Source organism: Anomaloglossus baeobatrachus, chromosome 5 (genome assembly GCF_048569485.1).
Source record: "Anomaloglossus baeobatrachus isolate aAnoBae1 chromosome 5, aAnoBae1.hap1, whole genome shotgun sequence".
Classification (NCBI taxonomy): Eukaryota; Metazoa; Chordata; class Amphibia; order Anura; family Aromobatidae; genus Anomaloglossus; species Anomaloglossus baeobatrachus.
In genome coordinates this window covers 56,776,575-56,798,922 of record NC_134357.1, presented here as the reverse complement: position 1 = coordinate 56,798,922, position 22,348 = coordinate 56,776,575, and the positions used below count along the sequence as shown (strand labels likewise).

The 22,348-nt window shown below is 44.1% G+C and overlaps 1 protein-coding gene across 1 annotated transcript in view; it reads right to left on the bottom strand.

Moving 5' to 3' along the window:
- Window positions 1-22,348, bottom strand: part of LOC142312624 (alpha-2-macroglobulin-like protein 1) — an 89,688-nt gene that overhangs the window by 44,498 nt on the left and 22,842 nt on the right. The window contains exons 11-20 of the mRNA XM_075351619.1: window positions 21,812-21,973; window positions 17,905-18,129; window positions 14,866-14,929; window positions 14,484-14,629; window positions 12,120-12,269; window positions 11,849-11,983; window positions 10,729-10,828; window positions 5,527-5,674; window positions 1,853-2,078; window positions 1,632-1,758 (exon numbers count right to left, since the gene is read on the bottom strand). Coding sequence (XP_075207734.1) covers window positions 1,632-1,758; window positions 1,853-2,078; window positions 5,527-5,674; window positions 10,729-10,828; window positions 11,849-11,983; window positions 12,120-12,269; window positions 14,484-14,629; window positions 14,866-14,929; window positions 17,905-18,129; window positions 21,812-21,973 — 1,483 coding nt within the window. The remainder of the gene's footprint in view (window positions 1-1,631; window positions 1,759-1,852; window positions 2,079-5,526; window positions 5,675-10,728; window positions 10,829-11,848; window positions 11,984-12,119; window positions 12,270-14,483; window positions 14,630-14,865; window positions 14,930-17,904; window positions 18,130-21,811; window positions 21,974-22,348) is intronic.

Below are 22,348 nucleotides of genomic sequence, written 5' to 3'. Positions count from 1 at the left end.
GTCCCTGAACGATACTCGGCTCCTATCCAGCATGGTCCTCAGGAGCTGTGGATGGAGCACGGTCTCCTGTGCCTGGAGACCGAAAGGATCCCACTTCACCCAGAGCCCTAACTGAGGGATGGGGAAGGAAAGCAGCATGTGGGCTCCAGCCTCCGTACCCGCAATGGATACCTCAACCTTAACAACACCGCCGACAAGAGTGGGGTGAGAAGGGAGCATGCTGGGGGCCCTATATGGGCCCTCTTTTCTTCCATCCGACATAGTCAGCAGCTGCTGCTGACTAAGCTGTGGAGCTATGCGTGCATGTCTGACCTCCTTCGCACAAAGCATAAAAACTGATGAGCCCGTGGCAGCACGGGGGGTGTATAGGCTGAAGGGGAGGGGCTTTACACTTTTAGTGTAATACTTTGTGTGGCCTCCGGAGGCATAGCTATACACCCAATTGTCTGGGTCTCCCAATAAGGAGCGACAAAGAAAAACGCAATAAACATTATAAAACCATCATATGTACACAAATCTGGATAAAAGACTCAAGCAAAAAAACAAGCCCTCTTAATAAAAACGTTACGGATGTAGGAAATTGGCAACACAAGGAAAACGCATTCTTGTGTTTCAGATTTTTTTTTCATCACTTAAAATAAATAAAAAAACTATGCAAGTGTTTTATTGCCATCATTGCCTTGACATGAACAGTCGTGTTGCCGGGTCATTTTTACTGCACCATGCACTCAAAAACATTGTTGGAATTGCATTTTTTTCACTATTTCATCCCACATGGAATTTTTTCCTCCCCCATTTATCAGTATATTGTATAGCAAAATGAATGGTGTCTACTGCTTGTCCTACAAACAAAACAAACCCTTCTACGTCTAGTTCCATGGAAAAATAAAAACATGTATAACTCTTAAGCGAAAAATTCTCAGGTCATTATAGGTGTAAAATTAAAGGGGTTGGTTGACCGTCCTAATATGAGAAGTCTGCAGTCCCTCTATGTGACTGCAGACTTGTGAATCTTTCCATTGTGCGCACTGTGCACTGTAAGGATTCTCCGGTGTCAGAGCCAGCAACAGCAGTCACGTGACCTCAATTATGCGATACTTGCATTGAGCCAGGCCATATCCATCTTTTCAGATTCTGGCTGGGAGTCTGCATATCACATACTCGCAACCACGTGACCTCCATTCCTGGCTCTGACACCTGAGAATCTTTACAGTGCACAGTGTATGCGATGCGAGGAGCACAAGTCTACAGTCACACAGAGTGACTGCAGACTTGTCATTTTAGACTGATCAACCCATTTAATAGTAATTTTTAAATTAAGCTCCCCCTAGTGGTTACGGCACATAGCCAGTAATATACTGTATATTTAAATGGCGCTCCATCCCTTTAGAGATGTAGTATGAGTTTAATTAATACACAACTTTGGACATATATCTGCAACACCAATCCTAATGAATCGGCCTCTGCAGACTTCCTTGCTGTGGATGTCATACGACGACACACTACTTTGTAACCCCTTTGTTTTACCATAGTTTATTGATACTAGACCCTATCTTTTACATTTATTTCAATGGACATCATGTAATACATCATGTAATAATATATTTCCCATGAAGTGATAGGGTTCTTACCCAGATTTAATGGTTTGATATTCCAGGTAAACGTGTAGGCTGGATCGCTGCACAGACAGGCATCGCGCAAGCAGCCTTCACATGGTTCCTCCTGGAAGTCATCAGACAGGTATAAAGTTGCCTGTACCTATAAAGAAAAAATCAGAAATCATCAGATACCATCAAATCTGGATACATGTGTGCCAGTAGTAACACATGATAGAGCTCTATTACATTCTCACCTTTATACACTGCCTCATAAAGTTAAGGACAATTGCCTTCAACACCAACGTCTCCCCTTGTTTAACTGAATATGGGACGATCATTTCCAGAAAGTAGGGTTTAAATGTTCGGAGAGTAGTTCGGGGTGAGAAACCAAGACCAACGCTTGATGTGCAGAAGGCGTCTACGTTCCATTGGGTGATGGTGTCTGCAGTTGTGAGTGGATAGTCCAGTTCACCAGTGGGTCTGTACAGGAGCGACAATGGAAACCAGATATAATAAGCCAAAAACTAATACCCTAGTCATTCTTATATTTCCGAGAACATCCATGTGGTTCTTGCGCAAAGTAATCATAACAGACTGCTTGTGCAGGAAGAGATAAGAGAAGTCTTTGCGATGCTACTTATCTTTGCAGAATTGTCAGACATCAGGATGTGTTTATACAAATAATATTTAAAAATTTTAATTTAATTGTTTTGGAGACAGGTATAATATTGTTAAGATTATATTATGGTGGATTATGCTAAAAAAAAGAAAATAAAGTTATGATATGTAGTACAGGAATTCTATAGTAAGAAAATAGAGTGATGAGATGTAGTACAGGAATCCTATAGAAAGAAAATATAGTGATGATATGTAGTACAGGAATCCTAAAGAAAGATAATATAGTGATGAGATGTAGTACAGGAATCCTATAGTAAGAAAATATAGTGATGAGACGTAGTATAGGAATGCTATAGTAATAAAATATAGTGATGAGATGTAGTACAGTAATCCTATAGTAATAAAATATAGTGATGAGATGTAGTACAGGAATCCTATAGTAATAAAATATAGTGATGAGATGTAGTACAGGAATCCTATAGTAATAAAATATAGTGATGATATGTAGTACAGGAATCCTCTAGTAATAAAATATAGTGATGATATGTAGTACAGGAATCCTCTAGTAATAAAATATAGTGATGAGATGTAGTACAGGAATCCTATAGAAAGAAAATATAGTGATGAGATGTAGTACAGGAATCCTAAAGAAAGATAATATAGTGATGAGATGTAGTACAGGAATCCTATAGTAAGAAAATATAGTGATGAGACGTAGTATAGGAATGCTATAGTAAGAAAATATAGTGATGAGACGTAGTATAGGAATGCTATAGTAAGAAAATATAGTGATGAGATGTAGTACAGGAATCCTAAAGAAAGAAAATATAGTGATGAGATGTAGTACAGGAATCCTATAGTAAGAAAATATAGTGATGAGACGTAGTATAGGAATGCTATAGTAAGAAAATATAGTGATGAGACGTAGTATAGGAATGCTATAGTAAGAAAATATAGTGATGAGATGTAGTACAGGAATCCTATAGTAATAAAATATAGTGATGAGATGCAGTACAGGAATCCTATAGTAAGAAAATATAGTGATGAGATGTAGTACTGGAATCCTATAGTAATAAAATATAGTGATGAGATGCAGTACAGGAATCCTATAGTAAGAAAATATAGTGATGAGATGTAGTACTGGAATCCTATAGTAAGAAAATATAATGATGAGATGTAGTACAGGAATCCTATAGTAAGAAAATATAGTGATGAGATGTAGTACAGGAATCCTATAGTAAGAAAATATAATGATGAGATGTAGTACAGGAATCCTATAGTAAGAAAATATAATGATGAGATGTAGTACAGGAATCCTATAGTAATAAAATATAGTGATGAGATGTAGTACTGGAATCCTATAGTAATAAATTATAGTGATGAGATGCAGTACAGGAATCCTATAGTAAGAAAATATAGTGATGAGATGTAGTACAGGAATCCTATAGTAATAAAATATAGTGATGATATGTAGTACAGGAATCCTCTAGTAATAAAATATAGTGATGAGATGTAGTACAGGAATCCTATAGTAAGAAAAGAGTGATGAGATATAGTACAGGAATCCTACAGTAAGAAAATTAAGTTTAACGTCTTAACTAAGCCCTTGATCTTCTGCCATTAGTAGCCTTGCTAGGCCTCACTGAGACGTCCCTGATTTTTCACACAAGCAAAAATGTGTCTGAGCATGATCAGTGTTTTTCATCCAGTTTGCATCGGGTTTGGTCAGTGTGCGATGATGGATTTTCACATAGGTACAAGTAAAAAACAAACTTTGAAGAACAAAGGGCCTGATTCATTAAAGGGAATCTATCACTAGATTTGGCGACTATAATCTGCAGCCACCACCAGTGAGGTCTTATATAGAGCATTCTAGAATACCATATATAAGAGCTCAGGCCGCCCTGTATAACATTAAAAACAATTTTATTATACTCACCTAGGGACTGTCTGGTCTGATGGGTGTCGCTGCTCTCCAGTCCGGCACCTACTATCTGCGGCGGTCTGCGTCCTCCTTCTTCTGAGGGCGGTGTGCATAATGCATCCTACGTCATGCACACTAGCCGGCTTTGCAATCGTGTACAGGCGCACTTTGTTCGGCCCTGCTCAGGGCAGATCAAAGTATTGTAGTGCGCATGCGTTGGGCGGTATTTAATTAACCTTTCCTCACAACTGCACATTACAGTATATTGATCTGCCCTCAGCAGACAGATTAAAGTGCACCTGCGTGGGATCACAATGCCGGCTAGTGTGGATGACGTAGGATGCGTCATCCACACTGGGCTGGGTAGAAGGAGGATTGAGATCGCAGCAGAGAGGAGGCGCTGGACTGGAGAGCAGCGACACTTATCGGTTAGCCCCCTAGGAGAATATGTGTTTTTTACGTTATACAGATCGGCCTGGGCACTTATATACAGTAATTTGTTAGGCGGGCTTCGCCATATTCCATCCCACTCGTGTTTCACCCACTTTAGCGGACCTGGCTATGACTGGGAGTGAAACCAACAAACCTTACCATATTTTTGCTCTACCTCAAGTTGCGCAAAAGTTTCCAAGTTTTCAAACAGTTTTACGCAAGAAATCTATCTAAGGCCTCTTTCACACGTCCGTGAGAAACCACGCACGTTTTTCACGGACGTGTCAAAGGTGCGTTTTGCCCTCCGTGAGCCGTGTTTATGGCACACGTGTGTTCTCCGTGTGCTATCCGTGAAAACACACGGAGAATGGGAACTTTCTACTCACCTGTACCTGGCGTCGCTGTCCGTGGTGCTGATCTTCGGTCTCCGATCCTGCCAACTCCCTGCTGCTGCTGCTTCCGGCCGCAGTGAAGTGAATATGCAATGAGCATAATGAGCGGCGGTTGGAAGCAAGTGACAGCAGCGGCAGAGACAGTAGTGCTGGAGAAGGGGAGTAAAGTTTTTTTATTATTTTCTCAGACATGTGTGTTTTCTCTGGCGCGTGTCACGCGGAACACCTCCGTGTGGTCCGTTTGCGTTCCGTTTGACACCCATGATCCCGGAGAAAATGGACATGTTGACACGTGGAGCACACGGGCACACGTATGCTCCACACGTGCACACGGTCCATGGCAGAATACGCACGTGAGCGCAGACCCATTGATTTAATTAATTATTTATTATTTAATTTTATTAATTCTGATCTTCTTAATAGGGTATATGGAAATAGATTTCCTTTAAACAAGGCGTTTAACATATTCTTTGATTTCTTTTTCATATGAAATCTAATGATAGAATAAACAGTCTAGTAAACTGAACAGGATGTTTATATACGGTAAGTATAGTATACTTACCCAATAAGCACAGTATTCATTAACCAGGTACTGAGGAACTTGTGGCGTATAGGTGTTTGAGGAGGAATGTCTGCTGCCAGTTTTATAGCTGGTAGAACCACTATACTCTCGGTGTCCAATTCTGGAATTGCTGGGATGGAAAGAGCTTCTAAAGAGAAACAAAACAGCAGTGACTAAATATTCTCCGTGAAGTTAAAATACCTAACAGATGTTAGTAACACTGGGATAAAATGCCCATAGATTAAAGGGTGCTTTACACACAGCGATATCGCTAGCGATTGCTAGTGATGTCGCGAGCGATAGCACCCGCCCCCGTCGTTCGTGCGACATGTGGTGATCGCTACCGTAGCGAACAATATCGCTACAGCAGCGTCACACGCACATACCTGTTTAGCGACGTCGCTGTGACCGACAAACAATCCCTCCTTCAAGGGGGAGGTGCGTTCGGCGTCACAGCGTCGTCACAAAACGGCCGCCCAATAGAAGAGGAGGGGAGGAGATGAGCGTCCGGAACATGCCGCCCACCTCCTTCCTTCCTCCTTTCCGGTGGATGCAGGTAGGATGATGTTCGTTGTTCCTGCGTTGTCACACACAGCGATGTGTGGTGCCGCAGGAACGACGAACAACCTGTGGCATGAGCAACCAATGATATTATGAAAATGGATGACATGACAACGAGCAACGATTTTTGACACTTTTGTGATCGGCGCTCCTAGGTGTCACACGCAACGATATCGCTAACGACGCCGGATGTGCGTCACTAACGACGTGACCCCAACGATATATCGTTAACGATATCGTTGCGTGTAAAGCCCCCTTTACAGTGGATGTCTGGTTAAAACAAGAAACCACCTATCCACAGATTAGATGATAAATTAATGATTGATGGGTGTCTGACCAAATGGATCCTTCACCAATCGGCAGAATAGGGATCTTATATCCACAATGGAGAACTTCTAGAAAAAGCCAAGAATGAATGGAGCACTGCCACTCCATTTTTAGAATGATATCTTGTTCTCCCGGTCGGTGCAGGTCATAACAGTTGGACCACCACTGGTCAATAAGTTATCACCTCTCCTGTCAATAAATCACCCATGTTGTCCATATTTATGGACTTTTTTTCTGTTATATAAATGAATGCTGTTGGATCTAAAAATCATTTTCGCAGTTCAGTGTCATTAACAAAATTTCACCGTTTTGCTTTTACAGATTATTTTTTCCCTGTACATTTAACTTTGAAGTGGTCAGTGATCTTAAATCAGCTGAGAGCAGGTTAGAAAAGACAGATAAGAGAGTTACACTGCCCACCAGACAGCCTCTCAGTTAAAGGAAATGTGTCATATCAAAAATATAGGTTATTATGCAGGTTATTGGGAGGAAATGAATTTAATTCCTCCTGGCAGCCTCCGGCTTTCAGTCATAGAGGTGCGGCTTTCTCAGCTTCAGTCACCGCTCAGTACACAGCGTATGGCAGCTGTAACCATGTCCCCACAACCACACTGAATGACAGCCAGCTCATCAGTACATTAGAGCAGAGCTGGCTGTCAGTCATTCCTGGGATGTGGTCATAGCCACAGCTCACTGTATAGTGAAGCCACGCCTCTATGACTGAAAGCAAGAAACTGCAGAGAGGAATAGCATGCCGGTGCTCCTCCACGTCCTAACGCCATGTCTCTCCCTTCTTCCCGCCGTCCACATGTAGTGCACTCTCCAGCTCATTTCCCCCTGTGAATGCCCATGTGAGTGTCAGCTTCTGCTGCCTCCTCTTACCTGCATGACCATCCTCTTGTTGCGTGGTCCTCGGCTCATGCCCCCCATTGCCACCCACATGTTTCGTGGTCCTCTGCGCCCTTTATCCACATGTAGTGCAGTCTCCAGCTCGTCTTCCCTGTGGATCCCCACTTGTGCGTGGCCTTCCGCTCTTGCCTAGGCCCTCAGGCCTTGTACATGTTGTGTGGGGTTTACTGCCTACCAGCCTAGGGGGTGTGCTTTTGTGAGGAAGCATGCGCACCTTGCTATGGTGTCCTCAACCTATCATTGGCAGGCACCAGGTACTTAAGGCTCCTCCCCTCATGGGAAGGGCCAGAGCTATGCATTAGGATCATGATCCTAACCTGTGTTGGTCCTGGCTCTCAGCTATGGTCTCCTAGCACCCAGCTCTAGTCCTGCATGCTACCAGTTCTGCTCTGCTGTGCCTGTCTTGTCTGTTCCCTGGACCTGTCCTGTTTATGCCTGTCTGTTCCCTGGTACCAGCCCTGAATCCTGCACTTGTGTCCATACTTGCTTGTATCCTGTACCTGTGTCTGTACCTGCCTGTATCCTGTGTCCATGCCAGACTGTACCCAGCACTTGATTCCATACCTACCTGTATCCTGTACCTGTACCTGTGTCTGTACCTGCCTGCACCTGTTATCCTATCTACCTTAGTCGCTCTGGCTGCACCTGTGGCTGATGTCCTGTGCCTGATGTCCCATGCCTGGTGTCCCATGCCTGGTGATCCGTGTTGATGACCTGGACTCTGATGACCGGAGTTCTGCCTGGTGTCCTGTACTGGGTGCACCCGTGCCTGATGTCCTGTGCCTGATGTCCCTTGCCTGATGATCTGAGCTTGATGACCTGTGATGCAAGTTCTGCACCTGTCTGTACCCGTCCTGCCTGTTCTCATCCAGACTGTGTTGTGCCTGATGTCCCATGCCTGATGACCCGCCGTGTTGGACATTCTGTACCTGCCTGTACCTGCACTGCATGTTCTCCATCCAGATTTCTTTTCTTTTCTGCACCGCCCACCCTGCCTATGCCATTTGTCTTGACTGTCCTGTCCGTTACCTGACCTCAGTCCTGCTGCCACTCTGCTCTGCTCAGCTGCCATAGTCTCGGTTACTGTCCTGGGAGTGGCACCTGGCATTCCGCCTCACAGTGGGCGCTTAGTTAAGCCCCTCTTGCGAAAGGGTAAGCCTGGGTTCCCCCTATGGTCTAGTGGGCCCACTACCCTGCTCACCGCCATTCCCGGCGGTGATCGTTACAGCTGGGCTTTCAATGTTTCAAATTAACCCCATATCTGCAGGTTAATAGTGTTTTTTTACATGACAGGTTTCCTTTAACTCATTCTGCAACCTGCAATAGACAGTGCAATACAGAGGTCATAGGAGGCAAACCATATTGTCTACTCAATAAAACTTGAATGCAAAAACTATTTTTAACCCTAAATGCATGCATTTACATAAAAATAAAAAAAAAAAATATCCATTACACTATTCTAAAGGGGTTGAACAGTCTGAAATATTTTTGGTATTGCGGCTCATCTCACCCATTAAAGAAATTAGGGCTGAAGCGCAATACCAAGCAAATCTCAGGTGCTATTGCTTCTGAATTTAATGTGAGGCTATCTAGTGAGGCCATACTGGGCCCAGACACGGAGAAGAAATCTCCCATTCACCCTCCCTTTTTGTTGCTTTTTTTGGTGGCATTGTTTCAATGTGGGATTTTGGATTTAGGATCACGGAAGGGGGGGAGGTTTGATGGGGCTGGAAATTTGGAGTTTTTCAATCTTTCTGTCATAGCAGTATTGTGCATGGGGGAAGGTCCTCGCAGTTGGTGGATGTGGTTAATGGGCAGTGCCCACAAGGTTCTGACCCCCTCAAATGGACTTCAATTAAGTAGTGGTGGGTAGTGGAACTCCAAAGTTAAGGGCTGGAAAGGGCCCACCGGTAGTGCATTATGGTGATAGAGCCAGGTTGGTTAAAGGGAACCTGTCACCAGGTTTGTCCCTTATAAGCTGCGGCCACCACCAGTGAGCTCTTATACGAGTATATGTGACGCCCTGGGCAAGCCAGGGGTCACAGGTCACAACACCACCACACCCTACACCCCAGTTAGGAACATCTAAGCTAACCCAAAATCCTTGTTGCCTTCCTCCAGGGGCTGATGTTCACACCAGGTGGTGGGCCAGGCGGTGGGCTCCGCCCACCGAGGAGTTCACAGCCCTGGAGGCGGGAAGAACCAGGCAGTTCAAGCTAGAGAGTGGAGGAGTAAACAGACAAGTCGAGTGAGGGAAGTGAAAGTGTGAGGAGGAAAACAGTGAGGTGGTAGAGGAGTGAAGCTGAAGTCAAGTCAAGGGAAAGAAGCAGTAGTAAAGCCTGAAGTTGGTCCGTGGCTGTGTGCCTGGACAGTGTCAGCAAGGTCAGCAGACGGCGGGGAAAGTCTAGAGGGGGACTGCTCGGAGGTTGCTGGAAGGACTGCGGACGGGTAGTGGCCCGGCGGTCTGGAGCAGTATACAAAGGACAGTCAGCACCAGGGCAGGGGCCTCTCGGATCCCGGCAAGGCTAGGAGTCGCCATAATTTGCCAAATCCGTCAGTGAAGGGGACGTCTGTCTCCTAACAATCAAGTCCCGATTGAAGGCAACAGTCCAACCATTGAGGAGAGACACCGCCACCGCCAAGGCACCAGTTTCTCAGGGCCAGCGCCTGCGGGCAAAGTAGGGCTCCTCCGGCCCATATCCAAGCCGGGGAGCGGGTTACTGGTGGGAACCCATCGCAACCAATATCAACAGAGGTGCAGGACAGAGGGACCGTCACCGTCACCTACTGGGGAAAGCAAGTGCAGCCGTCCGTGGAACCGTCTTCCCAGCCGTGTGTTTTACCGAGAACTGTGTCATCGTCTCAGGCTGAGTGAGTACCACAGTGCCGTAAGGCACAGCGCTGCCCCCGCGTCCCTGCGCCCACCAAGACCTGCATCACCCACTTCATCACTGGGCCCCGGGATCACCAACCCCTACCCACGGAGGGGCAACATAACAACTGGCTGCTCCATACCATCCTGCCCGGGATCCCCATACAGAGCAGCGGTGGTGTTAATAGATCACCACAACCGTGGGTGGCGTCACGGACAATAAACTCAACCCAACAATCCCAAAACCAATCCCCTTTTCACTCACGGGCGAGGAGCGCTGCTCGAGTCCCCGGGATCTGGCCCATTGCTCGAGCCACCGAGCAGCGGCAGCAGCAGCCGCGGTGCCAGCCGGACCCGAGCAGCAGTGGGAGAGCGCGGCGTCCCCTCCTCCGCCCGCGACAACTACAGCATGCCAGAATGCTTTCCTCAATTATTTATTTAAGGGTCCATTAAGATTAGATGATCACAGGGTGATCAATATGCTAATTATTAAACAATAAATAGTTTCCACAAAATAAACCAGGTTAACTCACCTGATTGAGGGATCTGAGGTATTGCCATTACAAATGACCGCATTAGACAATCCAGCGGTTTCCGAATCAAGAAGTTGGTTAAGACTTTTATACCAGGTTGCTGTAATGTATCATAAAGGTATAAATCACACAACATTGTGAGCATTAGATATATGCAATAATTTATATTTGCGTTCAGGTGATATAATGATTTAAAGAGCATAGTAAACCCCCAATGTATACCTAAATAGGGGCCAAGTGACTGACCATTAAATTTGGGAGTAAGAGAGCTAAGGATAAGGAATCATAGCTAGTGTATGCAGATGTATACTGTCTGGTGGAAGTTTTAGAAACCACTATACTGAGAGCTCCCCCTAGTGGCAGACTCCTAAAATTATGTTATTTAAAATGAACCTGTCTACAGGTAAAAGTTTCCAGTTTTTTGTCTAATTTTATTTTAGCAGCTCCCCTGAGTATTCAGTTTTTTGTTATGCTAAAATTCATTTTACGATTGTAGAGATATGGGCCTTATTATTTTGTGCAAATTGTTATGTTTTACAAAAGGGGTGTGTCTCACATTCTTTGTGGGCGTATCTTTAGGCTTCTCTGCATAATTACCCTGTGAGCCACGCCCTCTTCACAAAGACCATAGATATTTGCCCTAAATAAAAAGACCCCCATCTTCTGACCTGTATGGCGGATTTTTTTAAAAAAAACAAAAAACAAATTAGTCAGGGGAGCAACAGGAATAAAATAAGAGCACAAAGTCCCCACTTTTGACCTGGTGACGGGTCCTCTTTAAAAAGCTATTTAGGGCAGCATTTAGCACCTATCAGCTGTGACTTTGACCTCAGAGAACCCTGTTCCCTTCAGCCCACTGCAAAATTTCACATGGAAATGAAGCAATGATGAAAACACTCACCACAGCGTCGTAAAGTGAGGATATGACAAGTCAGGGGCATTCAATGGATAATGCTGCCATATGATATCACTATAGACACAGTGTTACTGACTAGTCATAAATATTAGTTTTATGGGTAAATGTCTTAAAAAATTCAAAGTTCTCACCATATAAATAATATACTGAATACTTTTAGATAATACTGATAAACACTAAAAAAATAAGTATTAGATTTAATACCTCGAAAAAACTGAATATATCAGGTCGGTCAGAAGCTTCTACAAACATAGGAAAAGAACCAACTGGACAAGACTGGAGCTCCTCAATCTGTGCGGGGTACCCATATGTATCCCACTCATTTAAGAATTCATTCACCTAAACCAAAAAAAAGATTAAATCAGTCAAAAGTTCAACTGATAAATTAATTTACTTATAATTATAATGAAGAGAACTACGCAGAGCATGAAACCTGATAGTAAAGATCTTTGTATACTGTGTGGTAGAGACTTACGGCGTCCTCTGAACGTTTCTCTTCGGATTTCAGGAGCTCAGCGCTCTTATCCACAGCTCGGACGTTGCACACGGAGTTTGGATAAGCGCTGATGTGAAGATTCACTGAAGACCCCGGAAGACTCTGCTCCACCGAAAACTGAAGTGAAACCTTTAGGGGGAAAAGTTGTCACCTCAGTTATGATTATCAGGTGATGAAAGAGGTATGCCATATATGTTATACAAATGTATACAACCAACACCATCATAATGATTGGAGAAATACCCTGTACATCCTAACGCCTCAGTACCTAAATATTCTGTAATGTTACAAGGAAGGGAAATCTTGAATAACATCACACCGACTACACCGACAATACCGACAAATAAACATCACAAATACAAATAACATCACACCGACTACACCGAATACACCGACAAAAAGCTAAGACTCTGGAAACAATCAAGAAAGTTGTACTGCCGCACCATCGTCCCCGCACTGTCCTGTACCTCTTCCCCGGTGGGGACGCTGGCACTCTCACATTCCCGGCAGCCCAGTTGTGACTGCCCTGTTCCCGGCTCCTGCCACCGACTCCATGCCACACACGTCTCCTGGGAGTGTTCTTAGGGCACGTGCATGGACACGCCTCCATTGTTAAAGGGCCTGTATGCCTTAATCTGGCCCACAGAAATCAGGTATTTAAGGCACCTTCTTTTTAAGGGAGGTGACTGGGTAACATGTTCCTAATAACATTGCTGGTTCTCAGGTGCTTAATGCCCTATGTGCTGTATTATTGATGTTCTTCTGTGTTCCAGTGCATGAATACTCTGCTGCTGCAACTATCCAAACTTGTTACTGCTGCTGCAATTGTCCACACTGGCTTCTCCTATGTTACTGGTCACCGCTGCAGCAACTATGTGTATATGTATATTACATATGTGTATATGTTAAGAGCCATTCATCACGCATATAGGGTCGAGTAGGTTATATAGGGGGAGTCTACGTAGAACGGGGGCACTATTCTAGCGACATCTCTTTTAGGGTGTAAACCTCTGTGTTAGGAAGTGTAGCCTTAGGGCTGGTCTAGGGCTAACTCAGGACCTATTTTACACCTTTTTAGGGTTCTTGTCTCTCTCACGCAACTTTCTTTACTGTTGTATAAAGACATCTATTATGTCTATGGTTGTTGTATTTTAATGGTTTTTGAATAAAATACATTTTAGTTCATTTTTTTGTGACTATTTTGACTGTAGGACTCTTGTACATTCACATTTTTTGATTATGAGACATTACAGAACCAACAGAATTGTTATTCCACCAAACTCTCTATGCGGTGTGTGTGAAAATAGAGGCATATGGTGGTGTCATAGAAGCAATGGCTCCATAAAGGTCTATAGTACACACAATGATTTACAGCTTGGTACAACTTGGATAATGTATGGCGCATTAATACGTATGAGACCTTAAGCTTGACGCTTGTAAAACCTAAATTTCAATGAAGTTAGGCCTTTAAGGGGTTTTGTTATTAAGAACATTCATCATTTATACACAGGAAAGGTGTCAAGGTTTCGCATCCCCGACACATGGCTAGGGGGCGGAGTCTTCCCGGGCCTCGCTTACGGACCCAGGATGTTTCATATAGTGTCATCTCTGGTGACTCACTGCCGGCTATAAGCTTAGCGATGCTCTGCCTGTAATTGCTGGTCCCTGTAAGTGTTGATCCTGATCCGCCTCCCCTGTGTCCTTGCCCTCTGTCTGTGTTCTGTCCCCTAGTTCTCTGTGCGTTCCATGGTCCCACCTCCGTTCCTTACCATCTAGCTCCAGTTGACTCCCCATTCCTACCTTCCCACTCGGTCGTTTCCTCTGGTATTGACCTTGGCCTGACCCTGACCTCATTTCTGCTCGTCCCTCCGGTTTTCTTTCTCCCCGCTCAGTATTTGACCCGGCCTGCCCGACCATCCCACGCACGCTTCGCGGCATTTGCTTTACGGCTGGTGCTGTGAGCTATTGCACCAAGCACACACAGTGTTTCCATCTCCTCGCTTATTCGTCACTGTCTAGTGTCTATCCTTCAGGGCTCCAGCTCCCCCTGCTGGCAGCCTGACAAAAGGTAATAACTGTTGTTCACAAGGAGCTAAAATCTAATGGAACCAACAAACAAAAAAAGTACAAGTTCTCAACTGTTTCGACAAGTTCTCGTTATAGATATGTAGGGAGGAGAAGAAAGAGCCCTGGGACTCCTGCATGTAGTTATTGGTAGGACACCCAGCGATGAGACATTTATTGCCTGTCTAGTAGATTAGTGATGAATATCTTTTGTGAAGCTTACAAAATTTGTATTTTTCAATGCCCTAACATGGCAGAGGAAAAAGCGATAGCACTTACAGTGTTGGGAAAGCATCTGATGACCGGAATTTTTATACTATCTGCAATCAGATCTCCATTGTCAAGGACAGTGTAAATTATGATGGTGGCGGCAGGTGACATGTCAGGCGTGACCATAATAGGAAAGGGGAAGAAGCTCTTCAGTCCTGATTGAAAGAAGAAACACAAACACTTTAGTTTACCCATCAGCTTGATTTTATTTATTACTGAGGGGTGTAACTATAGTGGGTGCAGAACTTCCAGCCAGGCCCAGGAGCCTTTGTAGGCCTGAAATGAAGTCTGCTCCTGTTTCTAGAGTAACAGACCAAGAATAAACTGTTCATTTAAAATTATATTTACATATCATTTTTTTTTTTATTTCAATATATTATTATATGACTACCTCCATTCGGGGAAATTGCGTGTTTTATGCTTGAGGTTGAAATAACGCTCCCAAGTGCAATGATCTATGAGAAACAGAATAAAAACCTGAGATAAGAAAACTACATCTTTAAGATAATCCCTCCTCTCCCTTTACCCACACATACTCAAGCCACTTTTAAACATACCGGTACATTTTTTCTCATATGTTAAAAAAATAGACTGATATTCATGAGTGTTTTGGATCAGGTTCCATGCACACAACATGTACGTCTAAAGCCTGCTTTACACGGTACAATTACGCATACGATATCGTATGCGATCGTACCCGCCCCCATCGTATGTGCAGCACGTTCAATTTGTTGACCGTGTCGCACAAACGATTATTTCCATCACACAAACTCACACTGCGATGTGTGAACATTGAACAACCCGACGTACAATTTTTAGGTTTTGAACGACGTGCATGTGATGAACGTTTTTCCGTTCAATCGCAATCGCACGTAGGTTTTACACGTTACAATATTACTTACGATGCCGGATGTGCGTCACTTACGACGTGACCCCGCCGACACATCGTAAGATTTATTGTAGCGTGTAAAGCCTGCTTAACACAGAGGTCTGCATGTCTTACACACTAACCTATTGCACATTTTTAGCAATGTAGCTTCTGTGTTCTATTTTTTTGCTGTTGGTGCCATAATCCCTGTCTCCAGTTGCTACTTTCATAGGCTTGTCCATGATTGGACAGCCTGTGTATAAATATTTGTGTTTTCATCTGCCTGGTTACCCATGAAACGTGCGTCAGGGGGTTTCTGCAGTGGCACTTATCATTTGGTAACTACTTTCCTGTTTGTTCATTTGTACCCCATATGTTTCTGGTATGGACCAGGCTAACTGTCTGGCTCATATTCATTAGGTACTATACCTTTTATTAACTTTTGTGCAGTGTCCTGATCATTAGTGTTATATCTCTCTCACATTGCCATTTACTATCTTCATTCTTGAACTGTTGCCATAGCCTAGGTATATCCTGCCTTTCAGGTTCTTTTAGCCATGCAATACTTTTTATAATTCTCTACATCCACAACTAAAGTCAGAGTTATCCCCACATAAGGCAAAAGCTCAGTATACTGAACAAGCTGTATGTCTAGGTACCCTGGTCATGGCACAGTGGACTGTTGGTGTTTCCCTGGGAGACCAGTGATGTTTATGTTGGTCTTCATGATAAGGCGTATTAGAGTCAGATGTGGCGCCCTGTGCCTAGTCACCACAGATAATAATTACATGTGTATTTTCATCTGTATAACATGTATTGTTAGGTTTGATGAGATTTGGTTTTCTCTGCTGCTCATCACAAAACACACATTTGCCCACACTCCCTTACTGGGGTTGTCACATGAGAGAAAACCAACTTTTGAGAGAAAGCCCTAGAGGGAGAAGGGGTGGAGCTTAGTTCTGAGGTAAATTACAGTTAGAGTCAGTCGTTTGTGAGGTAAAGTGAGGAGTGTACTAAGGAGAGGTCCTGTGCTGAGGTAACCGCTTAAAGCGCTGGAGGGCCAGCTACACTTGTCAGGGTATCAGTCCATAGGTCACCAGTACTTTCAAGGTCGGTGACAAACTGAGAGACTGCAGCCTTTTTACAAGGGGCAATGAAATTCCTGCGCCTTGTAACTTGTGAGTCTGGAAACTTCTAGAAGGAATAGAGAGTTTTCCTTCAGGATTCCAGTCACCTGTTCGACAGAAGGGATTACAAATCCAGATTGCTCTTGTCTTGGAAATCCCAGGATACCAAGATACCTATTCCCAGGTAGGGAATTAGTAGCAGAGGAAGAGTCCACTATCACCATACAACAGATTATTACTTAAATATTACTTTTACTCCCCATTACAAAAGCCTGTTGCTCACGCCCGTTATGGCCAAATCACCACTCGGAGCCACCACCGTGACATCAGAAGTCTACCGGGGGCGGCACACAGACACCCCTGTCCCACCCCAGCTCCATCCATTTTGGCGGAGATGGGTAAACCGGGCATAAAAATTACAAGGTTTGTAAAATTTTCACCCCAAAAATTTGTGAGTTATCAAAATGTTTTAGCGTGAAAACACTGATGAATCGAAGACTGGGTTCTTGGTATGCTTGCATTATTACTTCTCCTTTATAATTCTATTTTTATGGTTTGACTAACTTAGCATAGTATTCAACAAAAAATGGAAACTTGATTGACGATTTATAGAGGAGTAGGATCTGTCAGGATTCATTACAGCCAATTACGAATTTTAATCAGGATGCATTTATCGTATACATTGCGGCTCCTATAACAGATCCATGATGCCAGCAAGAACATAGTCTAAAGCGGGCTTTACACACTACAACATCGTTCAAGTGATCTCGTTGGGGTCACGGAATTTGTGACGCACATCCGGTCGCTTTAGCGATGTCGTTGCGTGTGACACCTATGAGCGATTTTGCATCGTCGCAAATATGTGCAAAATCGCTTATCGGTGACATGGGGGTCCATTCTCAAATATCGTTACTGCAGCAGTAACGAAGTTGTTACCGCAGGAAAGAGGAAGCTCTCCTTACCTGCCTCCTGGCCACAATGCGGAAGGAAGGAGGTGGGCGGGATGTTCGTCCCGCTCATCTCCGCCCCTCTGCTTCTATTGGGCGGCAGTTCAGTGACGCTGCTGTGACGACGCTGTGACGCTGAACGAACCGCCCCCTTAGAAAGGAGGCGGTTCGCCGGTCACAGCGACGTCGCAAGGAAGGTAAGTCCGTGTGACGGGTCCGGGCGATGTTGTGCAACACGGGCAGTGATTTGCCCGTGTCGCACAACCGATGGGGGCAGGTACGCACGCTGGCGATATCGGTATCGATATCGCAGTGTGTAAAGTAGCCTTTAGACTATAGGGCCTGACAGAATTTGTAAGGGTTAATTTTAGTAGTAATAAAAATAATAGTAGCTGTAAAATATTAACACAAACATAATATTAGTAAAAAATATATTATTAAAAAGTAATATAAAAATAATATCCCTCTAGATGAGTTCTATTACTTACCATTATATGATATTCTATAAGCTCTTTTCCGTACTCGGAAGCATCCAGGACATAGTCTGCCCACAGGTTGACTCTCTGATTACAGGGTAATGCAGAAGCTTCATTTCTGATTTTCACTTGGCTTATTACTCTTGAATAGGAAGGGATTACCGATGCATAACCATCCTCGTACACTGGTTGCTTTTCACCCAAATCTGTCCATGGCTGCCTAGGTATGTAGCGTGCCTAAAGGCATTGGAAAACAAAATATTTTTTCTCAATATGGATGACATTTACAATGAAACTTTTAATATGGCATTGGCTGTCTATTGTTGGATCCCTAACAATAAACTGAAAACAACATAGTACCCCCACAGCGGAAATAATGCATTCTGTAGTTCTGTAGTGTAATATTATTGTACTATCCATGTAATTGTCACAATGTGATTGTAGGATAATGAGGGACCCTAGGCTATCACTAACTTTAGAGTAAAGGTACCGTCACACTAAGCGACGCTCCAGCGATCCCACCAGCAACCTGACCTGGCAGGGATCGCTGGAGCATCGCTACACGGGTTGCTGGTGAGCTGTCACACAGGCACATCTCACCAGCAACCAGTGACCAGCCCCCAGTCAGCAGCGACGCGTAGAAGCGATACTGCGCTTGGTAACCAAGGTAAATATCGGGTAACCAAGGAAAGGGCTTCTTGGTTACCCGATATTTACATTGGTTACCAGCGTCCGCAGAAGCCGGCTTCCTGCTCACTGCACATTCAGTTGTTGCTCTCTCGCCGTCACACACAGCGATGTGTGCTTCACAGCGGGAGAGCAACAACTAAAAAATGGTCCAGGACATTCAGCAACAACCGGCGACCTCACAGCAGGGGCCAGGTTGTTGCTGGATGTCACACACAGCAACATCGTTAGCAACATCGCTGTTGCATCACAAAAGTCGTGCCTCAGCAGCGATGTTGCTAGCGATGTTACTTAGTGAGACGTGGCCTTTACTCCTGATGGTGGAGATGCCTCCTTCGTTCTGTGACTGGCTATGCTCTTGATAAGATCTAATGTGATTCCTCCTACCACAGTGAAGGGGCAGAAGTGAGCATAAACAACAGATAAAGTCAGACAATGGAAAGCCAAAACTCTGACAAGCTGCTCACACAGGAATAGACAATGAGAGACTCAAGGGAAAAGCAAGAGTAGAAAGGTAGCGACAAAAGGCAACAAAGGTTTTCTCCATAACTGCACTCAGCAGCAAGTACCACAATCAACAGATGGTCTGGATCACAACACCTCACAAGACCAGCTAAGATAAACTATAACTGGCATAGAAGGGAGCAGATGTAATTGGCTCCCGCACAACATGAGATCACAAGAGACTAACAAGAAGATAGCAAAGATTAAAGGCCGCTTTACACGCTGCAATCGCACTCACCCCTGTCGTTTGTGCATCACAGGCAAATCTCTGCCCGTGGTGAACAATATCGCAGGTTTCGCGTCACACGAACTTACCTTCATAACGATGTCGCTGTGGCCGGCAAATAACCTCTTTTTTAATTCATGCGGCGTCACAGCGATGTCACACGCAGGCCTCCAATAGAAGCTGAGGGGCGTAGAGCAGCCGCATGAACGTCACTCCCACCTCTTTGCCGGATGTTGTTCATCGTTCCCGGGGTGTCACACGTAGCGATGTGTGCTGCCTCAGGAATGACGAACAACCTGCGTCCCAAACGAGCAACGATATTTTGAAAATGAACGACGTGTCAACAATCAACAATTTGGTGAGTATTTGGGATCGTTAGCGGTCGCTCGAAAGTGTCACATGCAACGACGTCGCTAACGAGGCCGGATGTGCGTCACGATTCCGTGACCCCAGCGACATCTCGTTAGCGATATTGTTGCGTGTAAAGCGGCCTTTACTGTATGGACTACCACTCTGCAGGTCGATGCCCGAGTCTGCCTGCATTGATCAGAGACATCTGAGAAGTTATAAGGCGGAGTGTCAGAAATAGTAGGCTGAACAGATCCTGACACCACCATGACAGTCGACAAAGTTTGTAAAACTCTTTGTGTGACAGTAATTAATGGCCATGTACACAGTAAGGGCATAGACATGGATCTCATCGACAGACTGAACCCTTCTAAATTAGCTTTAAAACAGATATACAGTTAGGTCCAGAAATATTTGGACAGTGACACAATTTTCGCGAGTTGGCCTCTGCATGCCACCACATTGGATTTGAAATGAAACCTCTACAACAGAATTCAAGTGCAGATTGTAACGTTTAATTTGAAGGTTTGAACAAAAATATCTGATAGGAATTGTAGGAATTGTACACATTTCTTTACAAACACTCCACATTTTAGGAGGTCAAAAGTAATTGGACAAATAAACCAAACCCAAACAAAATATTTTTATTTTCAATATTTTGTTGCGAATCCTTTGGAGGCAATCACTGCCTTAAGTCTGGAACCCATGGACATCACCAAACGCTGGGTTTCCTCCTTCTTAATGCTTTGCCAGGCCTTTACAGCCGCAGCCTTCAGGTCTTGCTTGTTTGTGGGTCTTTCCGTCTTAAGTCTGGATTTGAGCAAGTGAAATGCTTGCTCAATTGGGTTAAGATCTGGTGATTGACTTGGCCATTGCAGAATGTTCCACTTTTTTGCACTCATGAACTCCTGGGTAGCTTTGGCTGTATGCTTGGGGTCATTGTCCATCTGTACTATGAAGCGCCGTCCGATCAACTTTGCGGCATTTGGCTGAATCTGGGCTGAAAGTATATCCCGGTACACTTCAGAATTCATCCGGCTACTCTTGTCTGCTGTTATGTCATCAATAAACACAAGTGACCCAGTGCCATTGAAAGCCATGCATGCCCATGCCATCATGTTGCCTCCACCATGTTTTACAGAGGATGTGGTGTGCCTTGGATCATGTGCCGTTCCCTTTCTTCTCCAAACTTTTTTCTTCCCATCATTCTGGTACAGGTTGATCTTTGTCTCATCTGTCCATTGAATACTTTTCCAGAACTGAGCTGGCTTCATGAGGTGTTTTTCAGCAAATTTAACTCTGGCCTGTCTATTTTTGGAATTGATGAATGGTTTGCATCTAGATGTGAACCCTTTGTATTTACTTTCATGGAGTCTTCTCTTTACTGTTGACTTAGAGACAGATACACCTACTTCACTGAGAGTGTTCTGGACTTCAGTTGATGTTGTGAACGGGTTCTTCTTCACCAAAGAAAGTATGCGGCGATCATCCACCACTGTTGTCATCCGTGGACGCCCAGGCCTTTTTGAGTTCCCAAGCTCACCAGTCAATTCCTTTTTTCTCAGAATGTACCCGACTGTTGATTTTGCTACTCCAAGCATGTCTGCTATCTCTCTGATGGATTTTTTCTTTTTTTTCAGCCTCAGGATGTTCTGCTTCACCTCAATTGAGAGTTCCTTAGACCGCATGTTGTCTGGTCACAGCAACAGCTTCCAAATGCAAAACCACACACCTGTAATCAACCCCAGACCTTTTAACTACTTCATTGATTACAGGTTAACGAGGGAGACGCCTTCAGAGTTAATTGCAGCCCTTAGAGTCCCTTGTCCAATTACTTTTGGTCCCTTGAAAAAGAGGAGGCTATGCATTACAGAGCTATGATTCCTAAACCCTTTCTCCGATTTGGATGTGAAAACTCTCATATTGCAGCTGGGAGTGTGCACTTTCAGCCCATATTATACATATAATTGTATTTCTGAACATGTTTTTGTAAACAGCTAAAAAAACAAAACTTGTGTCACTGTCCAAATATTTCTGGACCTAACTGTAATAAAAAGATAAATCTGAAATTAACTACATGTTCTAATTAAAAGTGACTGTCATGTTGACTTTTTGAACTGATTTTGGAGACCATCCCATGTAGTGGTCACTTACCCTGAGATTGATCACGTTATCATTTAATATGGTGGACTCTAATGTGAATTTGGCTATCCCATTTGTATTAGTTGTGTAAATTTCTTCCCTTCTTTCCTCATTTATATACAGCTCAATATCTTCATCTGCTATTGGAAGTCCATCGGACCCTGTAAGTGTTATCTACAAAAAAATAAACAAAAAAGATCAGAAACATCTATTTTACATTTGTGATGAAAAGTACGGTTCACATCTTTATTTTTCTTTTCACTTTCCAGTTTTTTCTTACTTCGGTTCAACAAAATTATAGTTTTGGATATGTTTTAGGCTGCTTTCACACCTCCAGTTTCTGCAATGCGGCACAATCCGGCACTTTGCAGGAAAATCGCAACCGTTTTTTTTTTGCTGCCGGTTGCGTTTTTCCTGCATACACTCTAATTAGTGCCGCATTGTGCCACATGGGCTTGTGTTCCGTCCGGTTTTTGCCGCATGCGGCAGACTTAGCCGATGCGGCGGCCGGATGGAACGTTGCCTGGCACGTCTTTTTTGCGGCAAAAA